Genomic DNA, 17825 nt, shown 5'->3' with positions numbered 1-17825 from the left:
CTTGTTTTCCTTTTGGTTGACGGTGGATTGGACTCATTATCTTGTTTTAGACGGCAGCATCTTTTAAGCTTCAGTTTCCTGAATGACCGTGTCAAAATTGTATCTAGAATTTGTTGATATTCTTTGGGTTCATATACTTTATGAATATAAACTATATCCAGTACTAAAAACAACAAAAATAACTCTAGGACCAATGATCAAAGGACTCTAGTACTAAATATCCACAGAAAAATAAATATAAATGAAAGTGTAATAAATTAAATTAGTAATGGCTTTCAAAGACCAACAGAGACGTATCTCCTATCTGTAAGGCTACAATTGGTTAACATTCATTAACATCACTTATTAAGAAACTGATGGTGTTAAAATAGTGGCTGTACCCCTAAGCAAAAAAGAGCTCTCACCACCCTTAGAGCTACTACTGGTGGCTGATCATATTTAGTTTATTTATTCCATGTTAGTACCTTCAGCCTGAATGAGAAGGGCTTAACTGCTACAGGCTGAATGGGTGGTCATATGTAAATCATCAAGTCATGTTTGCAACTTCACAACCAGGATGAATTCATAATGGGCTGTTTTAGCAGCTTCTCCTCCATATATAAATTCTATAAACAAAGGAGTAAATGAAAGATTTTAAAACATACAAAGTACATCAAAGTTTTATTTTTAAAAAAGGACAGGACATAACATAATCCCTTTATTAATACATCAGGCAAAACATAACAGATTCATCAGAGGATGGAAGGAATGATAATATAGAACTGTTCTGAAAGAAAGATCCCTCTGGAATAACAAACAAAAACAAGCAAACAAACTTGAGGTAAACAGCACTCCCAGAACAGTCAAGACCATTGGCATTTCTGTAGAGAGAGTAAAGCGCTAGAGATGATAGAATAATAAGAGTTCATGACTTTCGGCTCCTGAGATAGTGCTACTTAGGGCTTATGAGGGTGACTACATTATGCAACATGAAATACTATATATGCAGCGCACACAAGCACACACACAAACAAGACCAAGGGGGTAATGCACAACCTAGGATAACGTAAGCCCAAAGACGATGTCTGTTCAGTAGGAAAGTCCCTCGGCTCTTTTCTCATAGGACAGGCTTGTCTTTGGGCTTAAATTATATGGTTTTATCTGGAAATCCTGCTTTGTGAAATAACCCAAGAACACTTCAATTACTAGCAAATATCTACCAATACAAAACTGACTGAACGATTTTCATGCAGAGCAAAACTGCTGTTAAAATCTTTTATATCCTGCAAAAATTATTTTTCATATAACTCTGATATAAGATTTTTTAGAACACTGTTGGCTCTGTGTGTAAAATACAGTGACTGTATTGAGGATAAAATGCATTGAGTAACCTCATCCAAAAAGGCAGAAATGGCGTTTTCTTGGCTACTGTGAAAATAAGTAATTTAATGTTTTGTATTAGTGATTATTTGTATTTATTCATTTTTTTTATCTAGTGTTTTCCCAAGCAAATAGCCACCTGCCGCAATTTTGGGAAGGATATCCAACGTAGGACTGCATTACAAAATTGCTACAATGTCAAATTTAAGCTTCCCAAATATCTAATAAACTGCAAGCAAATATAACTCATGTAAACAAAAAGCACAATTGCAATCTATCACTCAATGGATTTTATAACAGCTGCTTGTCTGCATAGATGGTTCCCACTGATCATGGCACCCACTGAAGTTCCAATAAAGCCTCAGTATCTGAGAATGGTTTGTAAGTATTTAATTCTGCCCAGATAAACAGCTTTGCATATTATTTTCTTAGGTAGCTGAAGTACTGGGTTGAGATCCAGGTGTTTGGGTTTTACTTAATGCAATTAAGCCCAATTTAAAGAAATCAGAAGAAGGTGTTTACATGTTATTATTTTGGGGTAAAGTCAGATTGTTGGCATGCATGTGAATGCAAAAGCATCTATGTTTGTGGTAAATAAAAAGGCATGAAGTAAGCGGGTTGTTTTGGATTTTCAGGGCTCGGTGCGGGACTGGCTGGCATTTAGCACATTTCCTGTGGAAAGTTTCTTTCAGCTGCTGGAATGCAGAAACACACAACAGAGTCTATTAGGGAGAGGATGCACCCCAAACCCAGCTTAGCCACTCATACTTCGTCTGGAACAGTCTTTGTGTATGTCCATATCAGAGAGAGTGTATTTGAGTGTGTTTGCATATGTTTTTGGTTAAAAAAACAAACCTTTCTTAGAATTTGGTCTACGTGTGTGCTTTCACTCCTTTAAGTGCGTGTGTTTGTGTGTTAATGATACTGCATCTTATGTATATTATATCTTATACATTTGTATGAAGGTGTACAAATCCATTTATTGCATATCATGATATATTTCTGTGAGTGTAAGTGATATCTCAAGCAATATGGGTAATGCTTTCTTTTACTTTGGCCTACTGTCCTAGGTATTAACAAGGTAAGCATGTCCAAAGTGCATGGAAATTATTTATCGTAACATAACAGTTCCCAGACAGTCTAACTATATTACACTGAAACAGGTTTTAGTAAATAACTGGGGACCTATGGCATAATTGGTTTGGCTTAGTCAGGTTTCAAGGTGTTAAAGATACACAAACTAAGAACAAAGATTTTACATAGTATGTACTTCTCTATGACCTACAGTCATATCCAAAAGTTTGAACCCTGGCAAAAAAAAACGTATTGTTGATTTTCTATGTGCAAATTTATTAACACACCTTTCACAGGGAAGAAACTTCAATATTACATTTTTCTGTAAATTGTAGTTCCTAATTTCTAATTATTTGCTGATTTTAGAATATTGAAAAATAGAGAACATTAAATAAAATGCCATAACTTTATTTTTAACTTAACTTTTAATATTTTTCTCAATATGTTAAGCAAATGAACAGAAGGTGCTTTCAAATGTGATGAGGATCTGCTGACTTACTTTCCCTTGGAAAATGTAACTAGACCAGGGGTGCCAAAATATTTGCCCACAACTGCACAAACAAAACTGAATCTGGACTGTCAAAGAAAGTAATTATTCTTAGCACAGTTTATTATTACTGACTTCTTACCATTTACATGAATAACTATCCTTGTATTTCATGCCTTCACTTTACGCCACATAACTACTTGGTACTCTGAGGTATTTCCAATTGGCTTTCGTGCTTAAACATGTGACCTTATGGAAAATTAACATGAGAATGTTTGTGTTTACCATTTTATTACTCCAAATAATTATGAGACATTTTACTGTGTCCTTTATCAGTTTAATAACTGAAATCTGTTATCTCTGTGTAAAATATTCACTTGATTAACTTGATATTTACTATCATTTTACCCAAAATAATTACACAGCACCTTGGAGTTGCATCGCAGTCAGTTTGTATCTGATTTTTCAGTGCAATTTAGATGAACCATCTTGGAACTCACTTCCATATTACCCAAAATAATTCACTTCCTGCCTAAAACTCACAACTTAGAATTTAATTGACTGTAAAAAAAAAAAGAAGAAGAAGCATTACTGTGATCGGTTATCTGTTTAGGCATGTATGCATGCATGTATGTGCATCATCAGCATGTCTCAGCTGGTCTCCACAAGTAACTGCAGTCTGTCCTCAGTGTAACGTGGGCTGCTGTAGCCTGTATCCAGAGCTTCACAGTCATCTGTTAAATACACCAGGTCCTACAGACACACCGGAAAAAGACAGCAGTACTCACCATGACATAAACTCACACAGAAAAACACACTGCCACTACCCCACCACCATACACATGAACACACAGAGAAAACACATTGAAACCATGTTTAGTCATTTCAAAGAGACTTGCTTATGTGGTTTGTTACACTGTATGACATACTGTTATATATAAAAATTGTTCTGTAAGCCAGACTTTTGTCCGTTTTTACAGATAACAGTGCGTCATGCAGTGTTAAACAGCACACAAGCAAATTTCAGACTACTTAATATCTCAATGTGATCTGAAGCAACTGTGTCATGATTTAGGGGGAGGACGTTTTCACAATGCTACTTGGTGAGTTGTATAAGCTTACTTGTTAGCTAACCTCTGAGTCTAATGCTGTGTTCAACTGAAGCTCGTATCTTGTCATTTCAAGCCTCTGAATTGGAAATTTCAAAGACTACTAAGCTCTCAGTTAGTAGTGGGTGGTGTGGGCAAATATTTATATCACGGTATAATTAAGATTAATGATGGTTTTGGCATATATAACAGAAAAGTGGATTTATGTTTTTTCACAAATAAAACAGTTTTAGATGATTATGTAAACCTTTTTTGGAGATTAACAATGGTGTATTATTCTGTTTTTTTTAATAAGAACCGTATTTAACAACTGAAGTACTGAAATATTTTTAAAATAGTAAAAACAGAAATGAATGTTTTATAGACAGGTGCTAATATTGCTTTCTAACCCTAACAGGATAAAGGCAAGTATATGTAAAGCCCACAGTGTTTAACTCATTAACTCCTTACAATCTACTTTCAATTACAATTTTCTATGACAATAACCTGGACAGTAAACCAGACAACTCCCTACACCCCAACAGGTCAGCATGTTTTGCACACCAGTTTAACGATATTGACAATACCTTAGAAAGTATACCTGACAAACTAGTATATTGCCCTCTATGACCCTCAGCTGAGAATTCCTACTTGGAAAGTCATGATGGTGTTCTCAACTCCAAGCTTAGCATATGACATCAAATAAACATGACTACTCACAAGGTCATTAGTAACAACTATACCACTTAAAAATGGTACTGTAATCATTAAATAGTCCCAAATGGTACTTTTAAATGATATTTTCTTTAGCTCAGTCCACATACAGGCACAGGCACAGTAGTGGGTAAATGTTTAACACTGACCATAATGGTTGTTGTTTGGGGAAGGTGAATACATAACAAACACTAAAATTACCACTCATTTATCTAACGTTATCTGATTAGCTTGTTGGTAAAAACATTCTTTCTACGTTTTTCTCAATTTGTAGCTCAGACACGCTCAGATATCCCAATTCCAAAGCTTTGATATCTAACCTCTGAGCCAAGTCAAATGTAGCATAACTCCTCCTCATGGCAGCCAAGTATTATTTGTAGAATAAGGTGCCTTGCGAACATATTCACCGCCCTTGGCTTTTTACTTATTTTGTTACATTACAACCTGTATTTAAATGTTTTTTAATCTGAATTGTATGTGATGCATCTGCACAAAATAGTCTAAGTTGGTGAAGTTAAATGAGAAAAATATATATTTGAAAAAATCTTTGAAAATAAAAAACTGAAAATTGGCATGGGCATATGTATTCACCCCCTTGGCTATGAAGCCCCTAAAAAGTTGTGGTGCAACCGATTACCTTCAGAAGTCACATGCTTAGTGAAATGAAATCCACCTGTGTGCAATCTAAGTGTCACATGATCTGTCAGTACATACACACCTTTTCTCAAAGGCCCCAGAGCCTGCCACACCATTAAGCAAGAGGCACCACTAACCAAACAACACCATGAAGAACAAGGAGATCTCCAAACAAGTCAGGGAGAAAGTTGTTGAGAAGTACAAGTCAGGGTTGGGTTCTAAAAAAATATCCAAATCTCTGATGATCACCGGAGCACCATCAAATCCATTATCATCAAATGGAAAGAATATGGTACCACAACAAACCTGCCAAGAGAGGGCCACCCACCTAAATTCTCAGACCATGCAAGGAGGGCATTAATCAGAGAGGCAGCAAAGAGACCAAAGGTAACCCTGAAGGAGCTGCAGAATTCCCAAGCAGAGACCGGAGTATCTGTCCATATGACCACAATAAGCCGTACACTCCATAGAGCTGGGGTTTATGGAAGAGTGGCCAGAAAAAAGCCTTTACTTACAGACAAACATAGGAAGGCTCGTTTTGGGTTTGCCAAAGGGCATGTGGGAGACTCCCCAAATGTGTGGAGGAAGGTGCTCTGGTCAGATGAGACCAAAATTGAACTTTTCAGCCACCAAGGAAAACACTATGTCTGGCGCAAAACCAACACATCTCATCACCCCAAGAACACCATGTTGAAAAACATCCCCACAGCATGATGCTGCCACCACCATGTTTCACTGTGGGGATGTTTTTCAACAGCAGGGACTGGGAAACTGGTCGAGGGGAAGATGGATGGTGCTAAATACAGGGATATTCTTAAGCAAAATCTGTTTTGGTCTGTCAGTGATTTGAGACTGGGACAGAGGTTCCTCTTCCAACAGGACAATGACCCAAAGCATAATGCTAAAGCAGCACTCGAGTGGTTTAAGGAGAAAGGTGTAAATGTATCGGAATGGCCTAGTCAAAGCCCAGACCTTAATCCAATTGAGAATCTGTGGTCAGTCTTGAAGATTGCTGTTCACCAGCAGAAACCATCTAACTTGAAGGAGCTGGAACAGTTTTGCCTTGAGGAATGGGCAAAAATCCCAGTGGCAAGCTCATAGAGACTTATCCAAAGCGACTTGCAGCTGTAATTACCACATAAGGTGGCTCTACAAAGTACTGCCTTTAGGGGGGTGAATAGTTATGCACACTGAAGTTTTCGGTTATTTTGTCCTATTTGTTGTTTGCTTCACAATTAAAAAAAAAAATTAAAAAATCAAATGTTCAAAGTTGTAGGCATATTCTGTAAATGATGCAAACCCTCAAATAATCCATTTTAATTCCAGGTTGTGAGGTAGCAAAACATGAAAAATGCCAAGGGGGTTAATACTTGAGCAATCAATCCTTCATTAAATGAAATTAAAGTTGCTGTTGGTGGAACTTACATATGCATATAATTGCTGGGAGCACTGAGAAGAAATCCGAAACAAAATCTTGTTCTTTAAACAAGAAAGACTACTTTTTGAAAATAAACTTTTTTTTTTATTTTATTCACATTTATTCTAATGATGTTATGACAAGCACAAAATACACTTTTTGCCAAGATAAATAGACTTTAAATAACATGCTTAGATGTCTAAGACATCTATGTTTGTAAGATACTTAAACTGAGCGTCTTATTAAACATCCAGCAAAGTTTAAATTGAGAGAAAAATGCAATTTGAAAAAATTCTGCTTAAAAACCATTAATCAAGCAGCATGAATGATGAGAAATAAGCTCTACATATGCAGGTGGTGCAGTAGGCTCACTAAAATCCTTATCCAGATTTTACACCTGTAAGAAGGTAAGGCTCTTATACACTTTACTACTGGATATGCATCCAGCAAATGTACACACATCTAATATCAGCATGGCCAACTGGATGAACAAACCAAAAAACAGGCAGACAAACAGATGAGAGAAGTTTCTAGTCTCACAGGGCCAGATATGATCTCATAACAAAAACATCATAGGCTAAATGTGGGTGGGAAACCAATCCAGTGGCTTGTCAAGGCAGAGCTCAAAGCAGGGGGCGATGGTGTGCTTGTCAACATTGTCCAATGGACAAGACGTCTGTGTTTAAGTTTAAGCTACATCCATGGGTTATGTATATCTAAAAAGTCCAATAAATTAATAAAATAAAGACTCCAATTAAGCGTATAGATGTGTGTTGTACGGGCGGAGAGCACAGAACATGTTAAAAACAACGCAAGGGAAAAAAGTTCCATTAGATAATGAAAGCATTTTACTAACTGGCTTGCTTTGCTTGTGTCTTCGATTGTATTTAAAAAGTTCAGGGGCAGGTTTTACAAGTGATGTTAGTGACAGATTTCAATGCAATCTAGTACCAAAAGTTTAACGTCTTAAGAAGTGTATTCTTGTTATGAGATTCCATCTGGCCTCGTGAGACTACGAGCATGCTAGCTCGGTTAGCTCCAAAATGAGATAAGCTCAATTTAAACCGAAAGGGGTGAATGATGGAAAAAAACACGTCATTATTGGACACTAGAACATAATTCATATGGCATAATTTGTACATATATTTTGTGGACAAAACCAAAACTAATATAATTAGAAAGCGTCACACATTCCTCCAGTCTTAACTCTCTGAGAGTCAGATGGACATTTCCTAGAATCAATTGGCAGATCACATGACTGTGACGTCAGATCAGCCCATGTATCAGAGATCCATCTCACCTGATTACTGACTTGCCGCACTTGTATATCGTATCGTGTGGCTATGCCAGTTGTTATTTTAGCCTGGGCTTTAGCTTAGCTCAGTGTGAGGTATTGCTTGTTTCTCTAAGCTAATGAGCATTCTTTCCATGTTTTCTTTCTGTGCATCTGATTGTATTTTTGTATCTTTTGACTTTGCCTTTTGCCTGATCCCTGTTGGATATTTTCTAGCTGGATATTCTCTTATGTTTTTCTGTTGTTATACCTGGCTTATTTTGGTTCTGACCTTATTTTGGTTGTGCCTGTTCTTTTGATCATGAATTTGAATTACGATCAAACCTAAAGCCTTCCAAGTGATTTTTTACACATATGTCTGACTAGTTATGTCTTCTTATAGAAAAAAAATTATGAATTTACATTCCGTGGGGTTTTAAACCCAAAGTGGGAACTGCCTAATAGGAATGTCCCTGTATCTGTCTTCCTATAAGACAGTCTTGATTATGGACTAAAGTTAACAGTCTAGACACCAGACAGCACATGACAAATAATTTTGCATTAACACTATAACACATTAGATAGAATGATGTGTGGCTATGGCAGTGAGGCTCACATACCCGGTAGCACACGCGGTTTATGATCACATAGAGGGCGCGCACTCTGCGCTTCAGGTAGATGATGCGTGGACGCTCCCGACAATACTCCAGCGGCACATTTTCAGCCATATACAGGAAGTCTCTAAGCTTGGCGATGATGCAGGAATTCTATGTAAAATAGTGAGCAACAAGTGAGTATTACCACCACAGAAGATGCAGGCCAGTCATCAATAGCCAAATGCTTTAGTTTTCTAAATGACAAGACCACAACAACTGCACACCAAGGTTTCGGGACACCTTGCCTTTTTGTGAAAACGGAATTTTCTCAACATTACTTCTCAATTAACTCTCTCAGGTTCCTGTTGACTCTTCCTATGTTTTGTTACTTGACATGCTTAGCTCACTAAAACAAGCAGCTTTTGCCAAAATAATGGTATTCTAAATAATTATTAAACATAGTTATTGAAACTCCTTTAGCCCAAAAAGTGGTTTAGTGTCCTGAAAGGTTTGAGTGCTTATGAGTGTTGACATAACATAGAATGTAAAATGTTTAAGCTTTGGTGTTAGTCACTAATGATAATGTGGTACTGCTACGAATATTTGCGTGTAAGATAATTATATATTTTTATATATGATATCATTCCAAACACAAAATTCTTGTTTTCCTGTAACATTGTCATTTTTGCCCACCTCTAAAATTTCTTCAGATTTTGATCACATCACATTTTCACCTCCTCCTCCAAGCATCGCCAACACATCATCGAGCAAACAGACAGCTAGCTCACTTGGAAATACATGACGGAATGTATGGAAGACGTGTTTAGATTGATGGATGGATGGATGGATGCATAGACATAGTATGTATAAATATGAAGAGCTTTACACCATTTTGTTTCCTTGACAAAGGTGGTATCATAATGTAGCCTTTATATTTATTCATATATGTAATTCTATTCCCAACAATGTATATCAAGGACAAAAAGAAAAGTTTGGTTTATAATGCATTTATGAAGCATTTTGCAACAAAACCCTACATATATACATTATATACACTAATATATATATATATATATACACTAATATATATATATATATATATATATACACACACACACACACACACACATCACTGTTATCAGGACAAAACCTTGTATCTCCATTTTTTAGTTTTTGAGATTAATTTATAAATATCTGTTGCCCTTTACACTGTGTGGAAAATTCATGATCAATGAACCAAAAGAAGTGGCCCAAAATTACCACTGACTTACATTAAAAGTAAAGTATTTTTTTCCTTCTCCTGTAAAGTTACAATTTTGGAAATATGAGGTTTGGTTCCAAAAACAGCAATATATACATAAACACAAAAATATATATGTTCACTTATTCACAATTTATTCATCCATGTGTAAATAATGTATACATTTAAACTGAGTAAATTCAATGCACTTCTTTCTGTGCAGCCAGTTATTTGTGATTATGATAGGAAGTGTGTCTTCTTGCCTCAACCTGTAGTTTTAGTAGCAAGTATGCTACACGGTTGCAAAAGAATAAAACTGCCTGTTTGTTTTCACTCCTTTTAGCAGGAACTGTGTTGATGCGGCAGGTTTTATTCGTGTGAAACCGATTAAGACTACCTGAATAGCAAACTCCAATTGTTTTTCATGTATGAAACTTATAGTTCAGCTGAGTTCAGAGTAGACAGGCAGAGCTAATGATTTCACAATGATAAAGCTTGAAAACATTCTTATTCATGACTAAAAGCATGTTTTTGGTTGGTGAGAGAGGTTTAAAGGGGGATTCTGTTGGTTGCTATTCCAAAGATTTTGCATAATTCAATCGTTTAGATGTAATCTAACCTCTGAGTTCTTATATCTTACAATGATTATGGCAAAATAATGGTAAATGATAAAAACAACTTTTCTTTGGGTACTATTTGGCCTTTCACCTCCCTGCATGTACCTCTCTGCCACAAATGAACTAAAAAATTGCAAAACAACATCTCAGACATCAGGCAACATACTCATAAAGTTACTACATTTCATGTAATGACTTTCTTTGAAGGAGCTATCGGAGGTTCTTTAGATGTCTGGTTCCTATCACAGCCACAATTCTGGCTCTCTGCAATGCTGCACTTCAATTCAAACACAATTATGCAGACTTAATGTTGAAGATTATGTCCTCAAGAAGGTGCTTACAGGTAGTTTTGCTAGCACTTTGATGGATATGAAGGTTGAAGGAGGGCATTCTATGTTCAAGCATGAAACTTACTGTTTAGCTAATATCTGGACTTAAACCTAGTTACGTTTTGGAGATCAGATATTATGTCCATCCCAATTAACTCCCCATGCAGGAGGGAGATCACCAGATGTCTCACTGAGAAGATCTAAGAAGGTCTTAGAAGTTTAAGTCAATGCTTGTTACCTCCTCACCTACTATTTGACACAGTGAAGGAGGAGAAAGAGGAAACTGCAACACTTACGTGCACGTCGAGAAACATCTTTGGCAGAAACTTCGCGCACTCTTTCTGTAAGGGAGAAAAAGCAGAAATGTAGAATAGCAGCACAGTGAAGCACAGCTGACCGCGACACTCAACAGACTCGTCCACTCACCGTGCGAGAGGATTTGTGCACTTTGTCCAGCGTCTCCATGATCTCCTTACTCAGACCCAGCACGCGCGAGTAGCAGGTCGGAGGCGCGCAGTGTGCCATCACGCCGAAGCTGATGAAGAGGAGGAAGAGGAAGAGTGAACGGACGGACAGACCCATCATCTCGCTTTATCGGACAGTCTCGGGTAGAGAGGTCACAGAGTGGCGCTGCGGACTGAAGTCCCACCACAAACAGCGCAGCTTTTCAACAAGAGGGGGAGTGACGTCACAACCCCGCCCCGTTCCTGCACTGAAAAAGTAACGCATTGATTTTACTCGAATGTGTCAACACACATCAAAAAGACGGTTCTTAAAGGGTTCTTTAGTAAAGGCACTAAATTTCACGCTTAAATGGTTCCTCAGACTGATAGAGAATGTGGTATCTATGGTTCTTTGTCGAACTTTTCGAAAAGGGTCTTATATAGCACCAAAAAGGGTTCTTCTGTTGTTACAAGCTTGGCATCGTGCACATTATGCTTCGTGAAAGGTTCCTTACCAAAGGTGTAATGGTCCTTCAGATTGATGGAGAATATGCTGTATGGTGACATGTAGAACCATTGCGATATATCAGATGGGAATGTACAGTGGACTGCTGCCCAATTGCATTAGATTCACTAAAATAAGTTAGATATAAGGGAAATCCATACATACATATGACATACATATGTCTCACAAACACACACACACACACACACATATATATATATATATATATATATATATATATATATATATATATATATAGAGAGAGAGAGAGAGAGAGAGAGAGAGAGAGAGAGAGAGAGAGAGCTGCTGTCAGAAGAAAACCATCTCCATTTTTGTTGTCTTTCAGTTTTTGACATTTGAAAATATCTGTTGTCCTTTACAATTTAAAAATCTGCTTCCTTTGACTTATATTAACAATGAAGTAGGTTTTTTCCTTCTCCTGTAAAGTAACTATTTTGGCGATACAAGGTTTTCTTCTGACCACAGCGATATATACAACCCCGATTCCAATGAAGTTTGTAAAACATAAATAAAAACAGAATACGATGGTTTGCAAATCCTTTTCAACCTATATTCAGTTGAATACACTACAAAGACAAGATATTTAATGTTCAAATGGATAAACTTAATTGTTTTATGTAAGTATTCACTCATTTTGAATTTGATGCCTGCAATATGTTCCAAAGAAGTTGGGACAGGGGCAACAAAAGACTGGGAAAGTTGAGGAATGCTCAAAAAACATGTATGGAACATTCCACAGGTGAACAGGTTAACTGGAAACAGGTGAGTGTCATGATTGGGTATAAAGGGAGCATCCCTGAAAGGCTCAGTCGTTCACAAGCAAGGATGGGGCGAGGTTCACCACTTTGTGAACAACTGCGTGAGCAAATAGTCCAACAGTTTAAGAACAACGTTTCTCAATGTGCAATTACAAGGAATTTAGGGATTTCATATGCTGCCATCCAAGCAACGTCTTTTTCAGGGACGTCCTGCTTATTTCAGCAAAACAATGCCAAGCCACATTCTGCACGTGTTACAACAGCGTGGCTTCATAGTAAAAGAGTGCAGGTGCTAGACTGGCCTGCCTGCAGTCCAGACCTGTCTCCCATTGAAAATGTGTGGCACATTATGAAGCACAAAATACGACAATGGAGACCCCGGACTGTTGAGCAACTGAAGGTGTACATCAAGTAAGAATGGGAAAGAATTCCACCCACAAGGCTTCAACAATTAGTGTCCTCAGTTCCCAAACGCTTATTGAGTGTTGTTAAAAGGAAAGGTGATGTAACACAGTGGTAAACATGCCCCTGTCCCAACTTCTTTGGAACATGTTGCAGGCATCAAATTCAAAATGAGTGAATATTTGCAAAAAGCAATAAAGTTTATCCGTTTGAAGATTAAATATCTCGTCTTTGCAGTGTATTCAATTGAATATAGGTTGAAAAGGATTTGCAAATAATTGTATTTTGTTTTTATTTATGTTTTACACAATGTCCCAACTTCATTGGAATTGGGGTTGTATATATCACTGTGGTCAGAAGAAAACCTTGTATCGCCAAAATAGTTACTTTACAGGAGAAGGAAAAAACCTACTTTATTGTTCCAAAAAGTCAATGGAACCATATTTTTTTTCCAAGTCATTTTCGGACATTTCTTGTGATCCATTCATCATGAAATTCACACACAATGTAAAGGACAACAGATATTTTCAAATGTCAAAAACTGAAAAATGACAAAAGTGGAGATATGAGGTTTTCTTCCGACAGCAGCGATATATATATATATATATATATATATATATATATATATATATATATATATATATATATATACACTACTCAAAAAAATAAAGGGAACACTCAAATAACACATCCTAGATCTGAATGAATGAAATAGTCTCATGGAATACTTCTGTACAAAGTTGAATGTGCTGACAACAAAATCACACAAAAATCATCAATGGAAATCAAATTTATTAACCAATGGAGGCCTGGATTTGGAGTCACACACAAAATTAAAGTGGAAAAACACACAACAGGCTGATCCAACTTTGATGTAATGTCCTTAAAACAAGTCAAAATGAGGCTCAGTATTATGTGTGGCCTCCACATGCCTGTATGACCTCCCTACAATGCCTGGGCATGCTCCTGATGAGGTGGCGGATGGTCTCCTGAGGGATCTCCTCCCAGACTGGGACTAAAGCATCCGCCAACTCCTGGACAGTCTGTGGTGCAACATGGCGTTGGTGGATGGAGCGAGACATGATGTCCCAGATGTGCTCAATCAGATTCAGGTCTGGGGAATTGCCAGGCCAGTCCATAGCTTCAGTGCCTTCATCTTACAGGAACTGCTGACACACTCCAGCCACATGAGGTCTAGCATTGTCCTGCATTAGGAGGAACCCAGGGCCAACCTCACCAGCATATGGTCTTACAAGGGGTCTGAGGATCTCATCTCAGTACCTAATGGCAGTCAGGCTACCTCTGGCGAGCACATGGAGGGCTGTGCGGCCCTCCAAAGAAATGCCACCCCACACCGTTACTGACCCACTGCCAAACCGGTCAAGCTGAAGGATGTTGCAGGCAGCAGATCGCTCTCCACGGCATCTCCAGACTCTGTCACGTCTGTCACATGTGCTTAGTGTGAACCTGCTTTCATCTGTGAAGAGCACAGGGCGCAAGTGGTGAATTTGCCAATCCTGGTGTTCTCTGGCAAATGCCAAGTGTCCTGCACGGTGTTGGGCTGTGAGCACAACCCCCATCTGTGGACGTCGGGCCATCATACCATCCTCATGGAGTCGGTTTCTAATCGTTTGTGCAGACACATGCACATTTGTGGCCTGCTGGAAGTCATTTTGCAGGGTTCTGGCAGTGCTCCTCCTGTTCCTCCTTGCACAAGGCGGAGGTAGCGGTCCTGCTGCTGGGTTGTTGCCCTCCTACGGCCTCCTCCACGTCTCCTGGTGTACTGGCCTGTCTTCTGGTAGTGCCTCCAGCCTCTGGACACTATGCTGACAGACACAGCAAACCTTCTTGCCAAGCTCGCATTGATGTGCCATGGATGAGCTGCACTACCTGAGCCACTTGTGTGGGTTGTAGAGTCCGTCTCATGCTACCACGAGTGTGAAAGCGCCACCAACATTCAAAAGTGACAAAAACATCAGCCAGAAAGCATAGGTACTGAGAAGTGGTCTGTGGTCCCCACCTGCAGAACCACTCCTTTATTGAGTGTGTCTTGTTGGCAATAATTTCCACCTGTTGTCTATTCCATTTGCACAACAGCATGTGAAATTGAGTGTCAATCAGTGTTGCTTCCTAAGTGGACAGTTTGATTTCACAGAAGTTTGATTTACTTGGAGTTATATTGTGTTGTTTAAGTGTTCCCTTTATTTTTTTGAGCAGTGTATATATATATATATATATATATATATATATATATATATATATATATATATATATATATATATACTGTGTGTTTGTGTGTGTGTATATATGTATTTACCCAGCTCTCAGACTTATATGTATGATACATATATTATGCGTATACTGTATGTCAAATATTTGTATACTTATATTTGTACATAACTGATATGCCTAACACATATATGCCTAAATATATGAGCAAAATTAAATTTAAGGTATATCTTCATTACATTTCTTCACAAGACCCTATAGTTCTCACTGTATTTACATCAAGCGATGCATTGCATTCAAATACTTGCACAGAAACTTTACACAACTGTAGTAAAAACACACAACAATGCAGCAGCCCATCAGCACTTGTCATCTAGGTAAATCTGGGGGTGTTGAGTTGATTAGGGTTCAAAACCCAGCCCAAGAAGCTCAGAGACAATGATTCCACCTTTTCAAATAAGGCTCCACGCACACATGTGTGGAAATATAGAAGATTACATAAGATTTGGCTGTCTCACAAAACCGTTTAGTCAGCTTATCCTGAGTAGCTGTAAATCCTCAACACTTTGATGGATCCTTACTTCAGGCGTAGGTTCAACATGGGTCTCTGAGCCAGTGTTCCACTTTTGACTGACTTTGAGTGACTGTTTAATAGTTTTTTTTTTTCGTTTTTTTTAAATAAAATGCTGAAGCTCCAAAGTCAGAGGTGAGACCAACCTCCAAGCAACACAGATGCAGTCACCAAAAAAACAGAATAATATTAAGCATAAAAGAGGAATTAGCAGCTAGATATTAGTGTCAAAATAAAGTAAAACACAGATTCCTTCACTTACTTATATTCTTGAGTAGAAGTAAAAGTGTTAGGGTTTGAAAACACTCAGGTCAAGTACAAATCCATTGATAATATACTTAAGTACATGACCTTGAGTAAATGGTATTATTCATAATGTGTAAAGCACACACCCAACAACGTCTCATTAATGAAAAAAACTCTTGGAAATGGGGTGCTCAATCCTGGTCCTGGAGATCTACCACCCTGGAGAGTTCAGATCCAGCACACCTGGGTCTGCAGTGTGGTTGCGCACCCCTGGTCTAGAATGTGTTTAGGAAACACATTCATGTGGCTCGAAACTCTTCATGTAGCTCCAGAACGAAAGTCAGGAAGTATAAATGGCGCCCTCTAGTGCCCAGTTAGCGAACTCTACTCTGCGCTTTAAACAAGCTCAGCAGTGTTCGCCGCACAACGGGGAGCGCTGCATCAGCTTAAAAGCTCATTTGCTCATGAATGTGTGTGTTTCGGCTCCAACTACCACTTTCTCCCCACTAGAGGGCGCTCAAAGCAGTTTTAACAGCGCGGGGGAATCCAAATCGGTCGATAGTTGGATGGGCGGAGAGAAAAAAATAATTCCCCGAGGAACATCTTTCTCTCTCTCTCTCTCTCTCTCTCTCTCTCCTATGTAAAGCTGCTCTCTCTCTCGCCCCCATTCTCTCTCTCTCTCTACTATGTAAAGCTGCTCTCTCTCTCCCTCTCTTTCTCTCTCTCTCTGCTATGTAAAGCTGCTCTTTCTCTCTCTCTCTCTCTCTCTCTCTCTCTCACTCTCACTCTATCTCTCTCTCTCTGTCTCACTCTCTCATATGAGAGGATGCTGCAGCTCGTGTCTGCCTCAGTCATGATGTGAAACTCGCTCCTCTTCAGTAGCCTAACAGGTGTAGCTTATTCAGCAATGGAACTGCCTCCATGCTCACACTCTCTGGAGTAAGGGCCGTGTGTCCAGGGGAATATGGGCACCCATCAGTCCCACACACCAGTCGTGTTTGAGGAGGGAGAAGACGGTAAGCAGATGTGACAGTGTGTGTGTATGTGTGTGTGTGTGTATGTGCAGTTCAAACAGGCGTGCATTTGGGACTTTGTTCTGGTGCCAGTATCTTTAGAGCAGCGTGGAGAAGCAGCTGTACAGCTGTTACTATTACAATCGGAGAGGTGTAGGGTGGGCTGGTGAGGCTCTTTGGTGGGCTGGGACAATATTTTACTGTTATCGAGATAACTGCACAATATCACTGACACCCCCCACCCCCGACCCCACATCTTTCATAGCATTTGCATTTAGATTTAGTTCAGTGCAGTTTGTGAAACATTCAATAAAATCATCGTAGTTGTAGGTTTATTAGAATTATTATGACAGTATTCTTTATATGTGACTTCACAGGTTCTGTTTGGTCTGTTTCAGTGTATCATGATACATGATATTTGTTGCAGTATTGTACACCCCTAGTCATCATAATAAATTATGCCACATTATGTCACAATATGCTTTTGTAATCATATTGTTGATACTTAACAAACACCAAAGATCTTCATGTCTTATTACAATGAGTATTTTTTAAATGTGATCATTTAATTAGTTTGATGTTTTCTAGTTAAAAAATCATAAGATAATATAATCTTCTTTAGAAAGAAATCACATATTAAATAACAATTTAAAACAGAGTAATCCAACTACTTTATCAGCTCCTTCTAGTGTAGGTTTATAGTGACATGCACACTTATAGCAAACAAGCAAGCAAAGTTTATTTATATAGCGCTTTTTACAACAGGTGTTGTTACAAAGCAGCTTTACAGAACAATCAGTATGACAG

The 17825-nt window shown here is 38.3% G+C and overlaps 2 protein-coding genes across 2 annotated transcripts in view; one reads left to right on the top strand and one right to left on the bottom strand.

Annotated features, from left to right (window-relative positions):
* Positions 1-641: 641 nt before the first annotated feature.
* Positions 642-11478, bottom strand: LOC108431919 (cytokine-like protein 1). Its single transcript, XM_017705405.2, has 4 exons — positions 11257-11478; positions 11127-11171; positions 8669-8815; positions 642-3673 (listed from the first exon to the last, which is right to left on the bottom strand). The coding sequence occupies exons 1-4, from the start codon at positions 11413-11415 to the stop codon at positions 3572-3574; spliced, it is 453 nt and encodes a 150-aa protein (XP_017560894.1). The 5' UTR covers positions 11416-11478; the 3' UTR covers positions 642-3571.
* A 5264-nt stretch (positions 11479-16742) lies between these two features.
* LOC108431906 (serine/threonine-protein kinase 32B) overlaps positions 16743-17825 on the top strand; it is a 56093-nt gene continuing 55010 nt past the window's right edge. Inside the window, exon 1 of the mRNA XM_017705375.2 lies at positions 16743-17021. Coding sequence (XP_017560864.1) covers positions 16970-17021 — 52 coding nt within the window. The 5' untranslated portion in view covers positions 16743-16969. The remainder of the gene's footprint in view (positions 17022-17825) is intronic.

This window comes from Pygocentrus nattereri, chromosome 14, assembly GCF_015220715.1.
Source record: "Pygocentrus nattereri isolate fPygNat1 chromosome 14, fPygNat1.pri, whole genome shotgun sequence".
Classification (NCBI taxonomy): Eukaryota; Metazoa; Chordata; class Actinopteri; order Characiformes; family Serrasalmidae; genus Pygocentrus; species Pygocentrus nattereri.
The sequence above is the reverse complement of the archived record's forward strand: the minus strand, read 5'-3'. Positions and strand labels throughout refer to the sequence as shown.